The sequence below is a fragment of the Zingiber officinale genome, chromosome 2A (assembly GCF_018446385.1).
Source record: "Zingiber officinale cultivar Zhangliang chromosome 2A, Zo_v1.1, whole genome shotgun sequence".
In the NCBI taxonomy this organism is placed as follows: Eukaryota; Viridiplantae; Streptophyta; class Magnoliopsida; order Zingiberales; family Zingiberaceae; genus Zingiber; species Zingiber officinale.
The window spans coordinates 43,254,549-43,268,067 of NC_055988.1; the positions used below are offsets into that span (position 1 = coordinate 43,254,549).

Here is a 13,519-nt window from a genome sequence, read left to right on the forward strand (position 1 = left end):
AATCATAAGGTGATTGTCTTAAGACATCCCTCAAAATCTAACAAGAACGAGGGAATATGGTATTGTAGTATTGATTTTCAGATGAACAGTAAGGTTACGTTTGGTAGGATATAATTCATCTTGTAATGTAATCAAAATTACATTACAAGATTGATTACTTTGTTTGGTGTAGTTTTAAAGATGTAATGTAATGTAATCTGGATTACAAAAGGTAATGAAGTTTGTAATCTAGATTACAAAGTAAACACCATGTAATCCGATTACATTACGAAGTCATTGTTTAACTAAAATTTAAATACCAAATATACCCCTAGTTTATTTTCGACATCAATCGATTATTGACGGTCCCTTCTGTCGCCATTGTCGGTCGATCGTCGCTGGCCGCCGCCGGTCATTGATCGACCAATGCCGTCGTCGGTCGCCCGCCAATCTCCGGCTGGCCGCCTCCGCCGCCGCCACCGATCGTCGGTTGCCCGCCGTTGCCTGTGGCCGACCAGCCGCCGTCGCTGGTCACCGGTCGGCCGCCGTCAACCACCTCCGGGCACCGTCGTCGCCCACGACCGTCGACCACCGCCGGTAGAAGTCATAGAATATTTTTGTCATTTTATAATAATACGAATTACATTCCTTATAAAAAATATTGGACACCAAATAAAAGAATGTAGTTACCTTTATAATCAAAGATTACATACATTACATTACCAAACGTAGTAATGTAATCACAATTATATTATATTATATCACAAAGTTTATTATATACAAGTTTAATTATATTACCCTTAACCAAACGTAGTTTAAGAAATGAGGGAGAAGTGTAAAATGAGAAATGAACTCAATAAGGCTATATTATTTGAACAATTCTAAAACCAAGTTTTGAATGTGAAAAACGCAAAATCATCTATGTATTTTGGTTGGATTTAGCATATAATATAAACAGAATGATTTAAAAATTAGGACTCCTTATCATTTTTTTATGATGGTAAAGTAATTTTAAAATTTTATTTTTTTTGTAAAATGATGGTTAAATAAACTATATTATACGAGATTGAATGTTATATCATGACTTAAAAGAAAATGAATATAGTAAAAATGAGAATGTTAAACCCAAGGTGTGGATATATGAGAATAAATTTGATAAAAATTAAGATATTAAAGAGAATAAATTCTGAAAGTTTATAATAATATAAATATATATTTAAAATATTAATAAATATTCTAATTAAATAATATAAAATTATGATAAATATGTATATAAGAAAGAGAAAACTAAAAAAAATTTAGTTAGTAATAATAAAATAAAATTTATTTAAATATTACTAGTGAATATAATTTTAGATTTTTTTTTTAAAAAAATATTTAGATATTTTAACGATAAGAAAATTTTGAGTTCTAGGTTTTTTACGAGCGACTCGATCAATAGGTGCTGTTTGCGGATGGTCTCTCTCTCAGCCAAGTCCGTAGCGAATTGTCGTAGCGGCAGGGCAGGCGTTGGCGGTGGGTGAGCGATACGTCGTCGACATACAGAGCGTGGAGTGACTCATCGTTAAGCCCTCGGGTGGAGGAGAATGGCGGAAAAGCAGCTGATCGTGGTGGTGGAAGGGACGGCTGCCCTTGGCCCCTATTGGCAGACCATCCGCAACGATTACCTCGAGAAGATCATCAGGTCGGCCATCCCTTCCCATTCTCCCGAACACGCTTCCCTCGTTTGCCTTCTTGAATTTTAGCCTTTGTTTTGGAAGCTTTTCTTCTTCCTCTTTCCTTTATAAAAATTATGGGTTTGTTTTTTTCCCCTTTTTTTCCGTGTTACTTTGCTAATCATCTACCATTTTCTTCTGCACATCATTTTTTGTGATAAAATATAAGATTTGTGGTACATTTGTACCTATAGAGCGCATTCAAATACTCATCCATAAAGAATGCAGGTTTGATTACTACTTGGAATCAATTGAAACCAATGGAGCTCAGATAGTGTAGGTCAAATTTCTCCAAAATTCCTCTTTTTTTCTCTAAAGGAGGAAAAGCAATAGCAGAAGGAGGTTTAATAGTTGAATCATTACTATATTATCCTGTTTTAAGGGGAAAAAAAAGAATAAAAGGCGGAGAAAATAACAATACAAGATATTGATTTTGTTCATGATTTTTGCGAACCATATGCTCATGCTCACTTCCCTTTTTCTTTCTCCAACTGATTACTGTCTACTACTGCTTGTTTTTTTGTCTTCAAATATCACTAGAGCTAGAAAGAAAAGAGTAGTGCCCAAGGTTTGGAATTATATAGGCAAAATTTTTGTGCTATTAGGATATTAGAAATTTTGGAAAAAGATCAATATGATGGATTATTATGAAGTGAAAATGAACTCCTAATGGAATTTATTGCATTGTTTAAGATTTTTTTTTTTTTTGACTTTGTATCATTTGTGGCGACTAGTAATAGTTGCTTGGTTCTACCATTCAAAGAATATGTACTAGTGTGGTTTTTTTATGTTAATTCTTGATTACTGAGTGTAACATCGTTGATGCTATGAGGTGGCACTTTGAAGTTTAGTAAGAACTTCCATAGTATTTGTTTTCTATTAGAAAGCATCACCTAACTAGATTAACAAGAACTAAATGTTTTTTGAACTAATACCAACATATCAAATACATGAATTTAGTGCCCAGTGTATCAATTTGAATGTTTCAATTAACTATATAAATAAAGTGTTAAGTTCGTAACAAGATCCAACCAATAGCTCAACTACTTAACAAGTATAATAGTTAAGTGATCATGCTACTATTCTCAAATGAATTCATTCTTTACCTAGGATCCTTTTCTAAGATTTCATAAGCTATTTTATTAGGCCAAGTTTCTAAGGAGTGAACTAAATTGGAAAAGATAGAAATGTTCTTGGGAAAGAAAGTGGGTAGAAGAGAAATGATGAAGTGATTATCTTAAGTTGTTTCCTTGGAGGGGAAAAAATGTTTACCTGTTTTCTTGAAAGGAAAGAAAACAATCATTTTTAAGTAACATTACAAAATGAATAATCATACTAGCATAAAGCCATAGTTATCTTCCGGCCATGTTTGCCCCTCTATTTAAAGTCTATAAATAATGCTAAAACAATTGTTTATTAAATTTCTATTTTTTTATGGTACATCCAGCCATAGCCAACTGCAATGGCTTTTCCCTCAATTTTGGAAAAACTATTATATACTCATTTTTTGAATGTCTTGGTTGATATCTAATGTTGTATTTTTTGTGGATCAGATTAGTGTTTGTCAGTGCTTCTGCATTGGCTACCACTAGTTTTTACTTTTGAGAATTGATCCCTGAACATGTTGGACTAATGTAGGTGCTATTATGGGAATGAGTTAACTGGGCAGGTATGCTTCTAACAAATGAGAGTTCTTAGGAACCGTTGGAGTTTGTAAGCTATCATCTTTGTTCAATTATTGATTGTAACAATTATTCTGCCTGTATTTCATGCTAATTTCTTTGTTGATAATGTGTTTTTTGAACTTGATATGTTCATTGTATAGGCACAACATCTCTTAGCTATCACCAATTGATGTCATTGATTTAAAACTTACATGCCAGTGTTCTATATCACTATTAGCTTTCATTCGGATATCTTAAAAGACTATTGATTACATTAATCACCATTTTTTCAATCTGCCTTTACCTACCTGTTACATCTTTAATTATCAACTGATTTATTTGAGTGAAGCAGAAAGGTGAGGTGTAAATTAAGCAAACAATATTTATCACTACATCAAAAACCACAATACCCATAAGGGTGCATAAGGCTATAATAAATATGAGTACTTAACAATTTATTTAATATTATAGAAAAATATTCAACTCAACATAATGACTACTATACTCATGATACGACTAACAAGAGTAGACTCATGCCAACAACAAAATGAATACACCAAAGTACTAAAATTCTAAAATGCATAAAAGAAAATAAATTGAATTAACTCTCGTTCACTACAATATATTTTTCTTGGTTTTAGTAATTTGCATCATGGGTATTATTGTTTACATATATCAATAGGACGAATATATATTTCACGACATATTATTTTTGATGAGTCTCTATCCCCTTTTTAGCAGTTTTTTCAATCTCTCCTCCTGATATAGGTGGCATCTTCTTGATGTCACCTAACATTGTACCAGATCTTAGATATTCGACTCCTTTGGCTAGAAATAATACTAATACTAGAAATGATGGTATTTTAGGTCCAGCACCATCGCCACTTCCCTCTGGGGTCTCTCTTATCGATTCTTTCGCTACATCATCCAATCAAGAAAATGCTCAACTTCCTTCGTCAGATGAGCCACATATCGCATCTTCACAATTCCAACCTACTTCATCTCCCTCTTCGACAACTGACTCTGATGAAGATGCTCCTTGATGTACACTTCCTTTGAGTTGACATTTATGCATGATGTCCACCAATGACAACCCAATATCCTCTTCCACGAGTTTGGTAGTTTCTTCAAAATCTATTAAATCAACTTGTTTTCACAAGCGAATAAGGATCCAAACTGGCGTAGTGTAGAATTTGTTGCACTTCTTCACAATGGAACATGGAGCCTAATTCAACACACTCCATTTATGAATGTTGTGGGCTCTAAATGGATATTTCGTCTTAAACATTGAGCTGATGGTTTTCTTGAATGGTACAAAGCTCGATTATAGCTAAATGATTTAGTCAACAACTAGATATTGACTTTAGTGACACCTTTAGCCCAATTATCAAAATCACATATGTTAGATTATTGTTATTGATAGCTGTTAGTTCTAATTGACCTATACAACAATTAGACGTTTCTAATGCATTTCTTCATGGTCATCTTGAGAAAACTGTATTTATGGAGCAACATTCATCCATCCACAATTCCCAACTCATGTTTGCCAACTCAAGAAATCCATATATGGTCTTCGACAAGCTCCTCATGCTTGGTTTCATCGTTTATCTAACTGCTCAAGGATTTTCTAGATCAAAGATTAAGAGATTTAAATATTTAGGATTATTTTTACAAAACAATGAAGGGATTGAGAGTAATGTCTTACATAGAATAATGGTTAAATGGAGGAGAACAAGTATTTTTTTTTATTGTAAAGTATCTCTAAGATTTAAAGAAATGTTTTACAAAACGGTGGTTAAACTTATTATGTTATATGAATCTGAATATTGGACTATGACTTGAGCACAAAGTAGATGATGATGAGAGTTGCAAACATGAGGATGTTATGGTGAATTTACGGACATACAAGAATGGACAGAATGGACATGATATGAAATGAAAGTATTAGAGAGAATGTCGGAGTTGCACCTATTGAGAAAAATTCCAACACATTTAAGATGATACAAATATGCATTTAGACGATTAATAAATGCTCCAATGTGAAACTACGACAAATATGCAAATCAAACGTGGAAGAAGAAGGCAAAAAAAACTTTGTTAGTAATAATAAAGCAAGATAAAATTTATGTAAATATAAATGATAATATAATGTCTGTAGAAGGTTTTATATAGCTTGGTTGTTGTTGTTTATATAATTCCTATAATACTTCCAATTCTTTAATGGTTATTCTATATTTCTGTAAATTTTCTTTTAATTCAAAATTATCTAGTGATAGCCTAATTATTAAGTCTCGGTAGGGCATAGATAGAACAACTAAGCAACTTAATATGAAGATAACAATTAGAGAAAGTTTCTCAAGAAGCAAGAGTAATAATGGTCAAAATTAATTCCTTTCTGCTAAACTAAAAATTATAGATAATTTATGGTATCTAGTTTATCCAATTAATCATACACAAGGTAATTTGCCAAGAAAATCAAGTACAAAAAATCCACCTGAGCAAAAGTCCAAATTACTTCGCTTGAGGTTCCCTTTGTTGGAAAAATCCAAGCGAAAAGTGAGGTTAGTGATGTTGCAGGGTTGCTGGGAACAATATTGGCGGATGGTAGTAACGGCAGCAACACTATGTCGTGTTGGCGGCGACAACAATGACACGGTTGGTGTCGGCTGTATGAGGAGGGAAGGAGTTTAGGATGAGAGAAGATGGGAGAGGAAAGATGGTAGCGGCGTTTGCAGTTTTGGGAAAATAAAATTAGGGTTATGGAAAAAATATAGTAGGGGAGGAAGAAATAGGGCTGGGGCTTTTAATCACAATTTTATAAAAATCCAAAAAGTTTTAGAAATTACAACTACACCCCTAAGATTTTTTAGATAATATAACATATCTAGTTTAACAATTAGGAGTTGGACTGTTATTGACTAGGATTGGAATAAGCATAAATACAAGATATAAATGCATCTCCATTTTCTACTCTAACAAGACAAAAAAGGTGCACAACTATAGGTAACAAACAATTTGGATTTCCAGTCCGAACAATCAATACAAGTAACCATTTAACAAGCAAAGAAAACTAACATCTCCCTCTTACCTTAACTAAATTGAGCATGGTTGAATATAAAAATTGATTCAAATTGGAAGAACAATTACTGCCACTAGAAAGCAATCTAGAGAAGAAAGAAAATTCATCACTTGATAAAATAGAGAATCTCACAGTGAATAGAAGCTTTGCTTACCCAATCTTATTGAATTTAACTATGATCTAGAAGATAGATCCACACTCTCTATCTTGAATGAAAGAGGTGAAAACACTTGCCAATTTATTGCTTTGAAGGATGACAAATCACGAACATCTACAAGAGCAAAGGAAGATGTGGTACACAGTGAGAGGGATCAAGAAAAGGGAGGATGGCCGCTAGAGGGGGAAAGTGTTGCTTGTCACTAGCATGTGTCCAATCCTGGATGGGTAATGTGACACTACCAGTGGGCACACAAGAGAGAAAGGGAGGGGGAGATTGGGAGAGATCAAGAAAAGGAGAATGCTAGGGTCAAAAGAGAGGAGGAGCAACATGTGCCATTGGCTTTGATTAGTGTCATGCACCCGTGTTGAAGGGTTTAGGATGGGTGGCAATGTGAAGGGGGAAGGGAGAGAGAAGGTCTAGGAGAGGAGTACTTGATGAGAGGAGAGGAATATGAATAATCCTAACATCCAAAAACCTCCATTAAACTCAACCAAACATGACTGAACGTCTTGAAGAATAAACTTGGTTCAATGCTAAACTAATTTATTTTGAACTTACCTAACTCTAATCACCTATAGATGCACTCAACCCAACCCTACTACGACTTTAAATGAATCTCGAAAACTCAAAATATTGCATTGGTTCTGCTCAATTATCTGTTAAAATTTAAAATTAATTTAAAAAAAGGAATAAAATTCAATATGCAGCAAGTTGGTGATTACAACAATATGATTCATCCATGCTTGTTGATACCAATTGACACTTGAAGTGTTAATTCATTTGAATCGTGCTTTGTCATAATTAGATGCACCTTCAATGATGTAGTATGGATCTAATTTTGACATCTAATTCTATTAAGATGTGTCACTAATAATGGGTGAGCCAGTCAACACTGAAAAAAGGAGGAAGCAGAAGAGTTGGCAGGGGTAAAAGCGGAGGTGAAAACAAGAGCAAGAGGAACCCAATGAGGGAGTGTCCGAGGATGAGGAAAATAAGACACATGGTGAGGGAGTGGAGAAACAGGGAGAGCGAAATGGAGGAGAGACAACTTGGAGTGCAGCTGTGTTGAGAGAGACATGGTAAATGAAGGAATTTAGGCAGCTCATCACTACAAGTCAAATGGACCTACAACAGAAAATTTAGGTGACAGTCCAAAAGTCATTTTGCCAAGTTAGAACTGTCTTTTCAACTTTCAAAAGGGACTTTCTGTCAAGCAAATAGTTTCCTGTCCATTAAATAACTTGCTCGTACAAAAAAAAACAAATGAATATAACTTGCTCAGCTATATAACATTTAGAACACAGTGACTTGATTATATTGTATGTATTTAGATTTTCGTGAATAGTGAATTATCTTTCTGCTTTTGTTTTTTCAATTTGCAGAAACTTAATGGAACAAACCCTGAGTTCGCTTTGGTTGTCTTCAACACACATGGCCCTTATAATGGTATCAATTTATTAAGTCCACAAGCGATTAACAGTGATTTCTTAACAGCATTTTGGATTTCCAGATATATATGTTGGCAACGGATCAATGAAAAAAATAACCATTGTAGTTATATTGATTTTATATATCCTTTTGCAGAATTTATGTTGCTTTACACTATTTTGACGGAAACATTTAGATAGGCACTAAACCATGTTATACATCATATCATGCCATATGAATTAGCAATTTTTTTTGATTGATTGTAACTATTGTATTTTATTTTTTAAAATATTTTCTGAAGTGTTTTTAGTTTCTGGCAAATTAAGTTTGCACCTATAGTTAGAGCCTTCTGCAAATTCGCAGCTTGTGGTATTTTTGTATTTGGTTATCTGTTTTTGATTCTGTTGACACTATACCTATTTCTCATTTCCCCTTTTAGTTAAGGATCAAACTAACTCCATTGTTACACAACATAGTTTGTTTGATGATGATCACCCCTTCCTTGACGACCTCTTCATCTTTCACTTTGCAATGTCAAGGCCTAACATGACAGAATATGGGCTACATTATTTGTATGCTAATAGCCATATGGAAGGGGTATGCATTCCTACAGCTGTAGCCCAACTGTACTACTATGGTCAAATTCATGGCTCTAATATCAACCTGGTCTCGAATATCTCCTTGGCCATCCCTATCATGCCTGTTTTCATATGGAGCTCTGGATGTACATAGAATAGGTAAACCTCCAGGTTTTCTGCATCATCTACAGAATTTTCAAAATTTTCAGACATAAAGTTCCTTTGTTCTTCCGTTTTTTGGTATCTAGGAGTCAGAATTAGTAGCTCTCTTTGCTTGTCTTTTTTGCATGTTAGATTTTCTTGTACAACCATTTTATACTTCTGATTAAACTCAGATGTTTACAATAAGATTTTGTATGACTTTGCAATGGTTGTCCGTCACCAAGGTGCCCTGCATTCCTCAAATAATATCTTTAGATTGTTTCTTCTGCATTGTTTTCCCACTAGGCATTAGATAGTTATCCTAGTAATTAATGATGATTGTCCAAAAAATGATATAAGTAAATATGAGGGAGGTAATTGACAGCAAGAAAATTACCTTTAAGGTTTTAGAAAGCATATGCAGCCTACCCACTGCACGAAGAGAGGGATGTCTTTGTAAGTAATTGCAAGAAATTTAAAAGCTCTAAAAGCCTCCAAGAAAGTAAAGAGAGAATTAGTATATATTTAGATGGATAAGGGATTCTGGGAACATTTGCTTAAAATTTGATTGTATCTTGTGTATCCTTCATGCATATGAAACAACCAGGGTGAAACAGTGAAATTTTGGCAATGTGAGATTTTATACTGCCCTCACATTCTTTGAGACAGATAGTAATTTGCTACAGGAATACAAACTGAAATTTCAATTCTTCTTTTATAAATATGCATTTCTTTAATTTGTTACGTGGATAGAGGATTAACATCTAGTGGGAAAAGGCTTGGTTGTTGTTGTTGTTGTTGTTGGATAGAGGATTAACATCTGTTTTAGTTGCCAATTACATCACAAGGTTCTCAATAGGGTCATCAGAAGACCAACTATTTGCAAATTTGAGCTAGTGTTTGTGTGGTTGTAAAAGGCTGTGCTGTACCTTTAATCTTATGCCATAATCCTGAATATTTTGGATCAGTAAACCTCCTCTGTAACACTGGGTTTCTATTTTTTATTGTTTTCTCCCAGTCCAAATTCCCTTTTTGTAGATATTGTGGTGCAACGGAGTGGTTGGACAAAAGACTTGGATATTTTCCTCCAGTGGCTATCAACAATGTGCTTTTCTGGTGGTGGTTTTAGTGAAGCTGCCATTGCTGAAGGCCTTTCTGAAGCATTAATGGTAAGTGATGAGCTCACAGATTCCTTTCATACATCAATTTAATGCTTTACTTACCAGTCTAATATAGTGATTTTTTGCTCTTATTGCTACTTGTTCTTTTGTTATACCTACAAACTTGTATTAGATCAGATGATGCAAAATATTAGTACTTGTATTACTAATTTCCATTTCTGTTCAAATCTTTGACTAATATGGTGAAATAAATTTGTTAAGGTTTTATCTATTCTCCTGCCATGTATTTAACTATTCCACTAATATTGAAATGAGTTTTTTTGTCTTTTGTCGGCTCTCCAGTTTTATTTTTGTTTCAATATTTTAATACAATAAAAATTCAACATGAGTTTTTTGTCATGTAATAGTTGACAAATAGGGCACCCCAAGGATTAAAATTGAGTTGTGTCGGAGTTTCAGTTTATGATTGGAAAACGGTTTTGATATAGTATTGTGCTGTGTCGATAAGGTTTCAGTTCTTTTTCAATATAAAATATATTAATTTTTTTTCTATGTTTCCAAATAATCAGTTTCCTACATAATTAAAGATGTATTTAGTTTCTGTTTACTGGAGGGAAAAAATTAATAGGGAAGGAAAAGGGATTAATTATAAAATAAAAAAAATGAAAATAATGAAAAAGAAAAGAATGAAAAAATAAAAAATCTGCGTTGTTAGTGAGTTTGAGGTTTCACGGCTAGAAAAAAATAATATCTTAGTGTAAATATTGTTATGTCATCCCCTCAACGTGGTAAAGAAGCATTCTTTTCCTTCCCTTCGGGTTCTCCTAGAGAAAAAACTCTCTTTTACCTATCGCTTCCCCTCTTGGTCTCTCTACCTATGGGTAGAATTGTCTTACCTTCAAAGCTCTAGGGATAAAATTGTTGGAAAGTATACAACTATTTTAGGATAATTTCTGTTTTTGTAGGAAAAATAAAATTAGTCATGAAAATCCCTTCATAATAAGATCCAATTTTGGATTAAAATATGTTAACTTTATTCTTTTCTATTTTTTGAGTTTTTATACATAACTAATACACAATGTATTTATATTCATTATTGTGCATAATGAAAAAGTAAGAGAATTTCATTTTACGTTTCTTGTTATAGTATTAGAGCTCTATGGTTTTATGCCTTTGAGATTTCTTTTTTTTTTGGCCTTCATTGTCAAGTTTTTATTCATTACTCATTGTCAAGTTCTTATTCCTTACTGATTTACTGTTGGCTTTCATTGCTGACATCCTTTTTTTTTAATCTCTCTGTTGCGTAACCTTCAGAGGTAGTATTTTCTCCATAGTCTGCGATGTCTAATATCGCATAAACAAATAGCCCTCCTCGATTTGGTGAATGAGCAACAATAACCTATCTTCCTACTGGTGTAACCTTCAGAGGTAGTATTTTCTCCATAGTCTGCGATGTCTAATATCGCATAAACAAATATCCCTCCTCAATTTGGTGAATGAGCAACAATAACCTATATTCCTACTGGTGAATTTTAGAATACCCACCACTCATAGAACCCAAACAAGGTGATCTGAAATTTTGAAGCTTGGGATGAAGAGAACTCCATGATTATATCCTAGTTATATATTTTAATGACATTGGAAATTAGTGGTACGTGTATGTTTCTTACCTCTACAAAAGATATCTGGGGCTCCCTTCACTAAACATAAAATTTGCTCGTGTGCATGAAGTTAAAATGACTATCGTCGCTGCGAAATAGGGCAATGAAAGTGTAACAAAATATATAAATATATTGTAAAATCTGTGACAAGAATTCCACCATTATTGGGTCCTTGAGATGAAGTGCCCTGAAGATGCCATGATCTTGAAGAAATTTATTGAGAAAGATGGAGTATATTATTTTTTGGTTGACTTAAGGTGCAAATTCAAGTTCTCTACAAGGAAGAAGTCTCATCACTGAATGAGGTTATCACCTTGATTTGGGCTTAGGATAGTCAAAGAGGGCATCATGTCAGAACTAGTGCCATGGTTGCACAAGAGAACACCAATTGAAATAAAAACATCTCAAAAGTGATCCTCAAGATAATATTTGGTGCACCTATTGTAAGAATATGAGCAACAATCACCACCAAACCTTTATCCTACTAAGTGAGGTCGACTATTTGAATTCTCTTACAATATTGGACTATCTCCTACTATATCCTTATCTATATTTAAAGAAATTTTATTTTATTTTATTATTGCTAACTAAATTTTTTTATCCTCTTATATGCATATTTGTCATGGTCTCACATGGGAGATTTTTTTGTCACTTAAGTACATATCTATACCATCTGAAATATTTGTTGTTCCACTTTAATATCCTAATCCTTGCAACTCAATTTTAAATTATATGTTATATTCATACTCTAATATTCAATTCTATATAACATAACAACTCCATATAACATAGTTGGTCTCATATTCTGCTCGTGTGCTTTTATTTTTTGTTTATGTTTTTGACCTGTCACCCTCCATTTCAATTATCCCTTTTATATTTTATGTAAAACATCTCTATTAAATTTTTGTTCTTTTGCAAAAGCCATCCTAGATACTTAAAAGTTAAAACTCACAGTTACAAAGTCGTCATTTTCCATCCTAATATACCAAGGATTGTTACAAGAAATTGCATGTAAACCCCCTACTTAAGTTGAGAATGGGTTAATTGGGTGATTAAAAAATTTAGCAGCGAGCTCATCAAGTCTCCTTTATAAAAATCACTCCATAATACTAGATTCTTCCTAAATAAACTATTCTTGACTACTTTAGTGAGTCCAAGATTGAGAAACTGTTAGTATTAGTTCTGGTACCAATTATGAGATGATTGTAAAGGGCTCTTTTGTATCATATTTCATTGTTAATAAAAAGCAAAGTTAGTTATTATATTTATTTCAATTCAGTGCTGAATGAATAAGTATAATAATGTCCTAGAGTAGGAGGTTCTAATCTACAACATATCAATTGGTTGAATTGATAGTGAGATATTGTAGATATACATAGAACACTACTCTTAACTATTCCTAGTCAAACATTAATATGCAAGACAATATTAATGTGTTGAGACTAGGGTTGGAAAAAATCCCGACCCTTCCTGAAACACCCTAAGTTTTTTTTTTTTTTTTTTTTTTGCATCATATAACATTCCAACGAATAAGAAAATTGTTTGTTATTGATAAACCTGTCATACATCCTAAGAATTTAAATTGAAAGCAAATTTATTCTCTCTAAATTATAAATGCTATTTATTTATTCTTTATGCGGAATCAGTGAGTCCTTGGGAGTGTACTGTCCAACCCAGTCTGGTCAAGGGTCCAAGCCTCCAACGTCGTCCGTTTCTTCACCTGCCACACAAAACCAAAACCCGGTGAGTTTAACTCAGCACCTCCAAACCAGTGTAGTAAAATCTTCTTATCTAGTCGCATGCATCAACAAATCTACCTTTATTTGGATTTGTTGTCTAACATACAAGCAAACATGCATATAAGTTTTTTTTTTTTAAAAAAACATTATACTATGAGTATCATCAACATTACTTTGAGTATCCATTGTGTGTTACATTATAGACATTTTTCCTTTAGCATTCATCATATATCATTCTTAGGTAGAGGCGCATT

General features: G+C 33.4%; 1 protein-coding gene across 1 annotated transcript; it reads left to right on the plus strand.

Moving 5' to 3' along the window:
- Positions 1 to 1,390: 1,390 nt before the first annotated feature.
- On the plus strand, positions 1,391 to 13,258 carry LOC122041074 (mediator of RNA polymerase II transcription subunit 25-like). The gene is made up of 5 exons (XM_042600631.1): positions 1,391 to 1,663; positions 3,333 to 3,363; positions 7,980 to 8,043; positions 9,783 to 9,913; positions 13,173 to 13,258. The coding sequence occupies exons 1-5, from the start codon at positions 1,566 to 1,568 to the stop codon at positions 13,173 to 13,175; spliced, it is 327 nt and encodes a 108-aa protein (XP_042456565.1). The 5' UTR covers positions 1,391 to 1,565; the 3' UTR covers positions 13,176 to 13,258.
- The last annotated feature ends 261 nt before the right edge of the window (positions 13,259 to 13,519 follow it).

Bases quoted from the DNA above. Each gene is read 5' to 3' on its own strand.
- LOC122041074 (XM_042600631.1), top strand. From the start codon at position 1,566: ATGGCGGAAAAGCAGCTGATCGTGGTGGTGGAAGGGACGGCTGCCCTT. The intron at 3,364-7,979 runs GTATGCTTCTAA...TTCAATTTGCAG, and splicing joins GGAATGAGTTAACTGGGCAG to AAACTTAATGGAACAAACCC. The intron at 8,044-9,782 runs GTATCAATTTAT...CCCTTTTTGTAG, and splicing joins CACACATGGCCCTTATAATG to ATATTGTGGTGCAACGGAGT.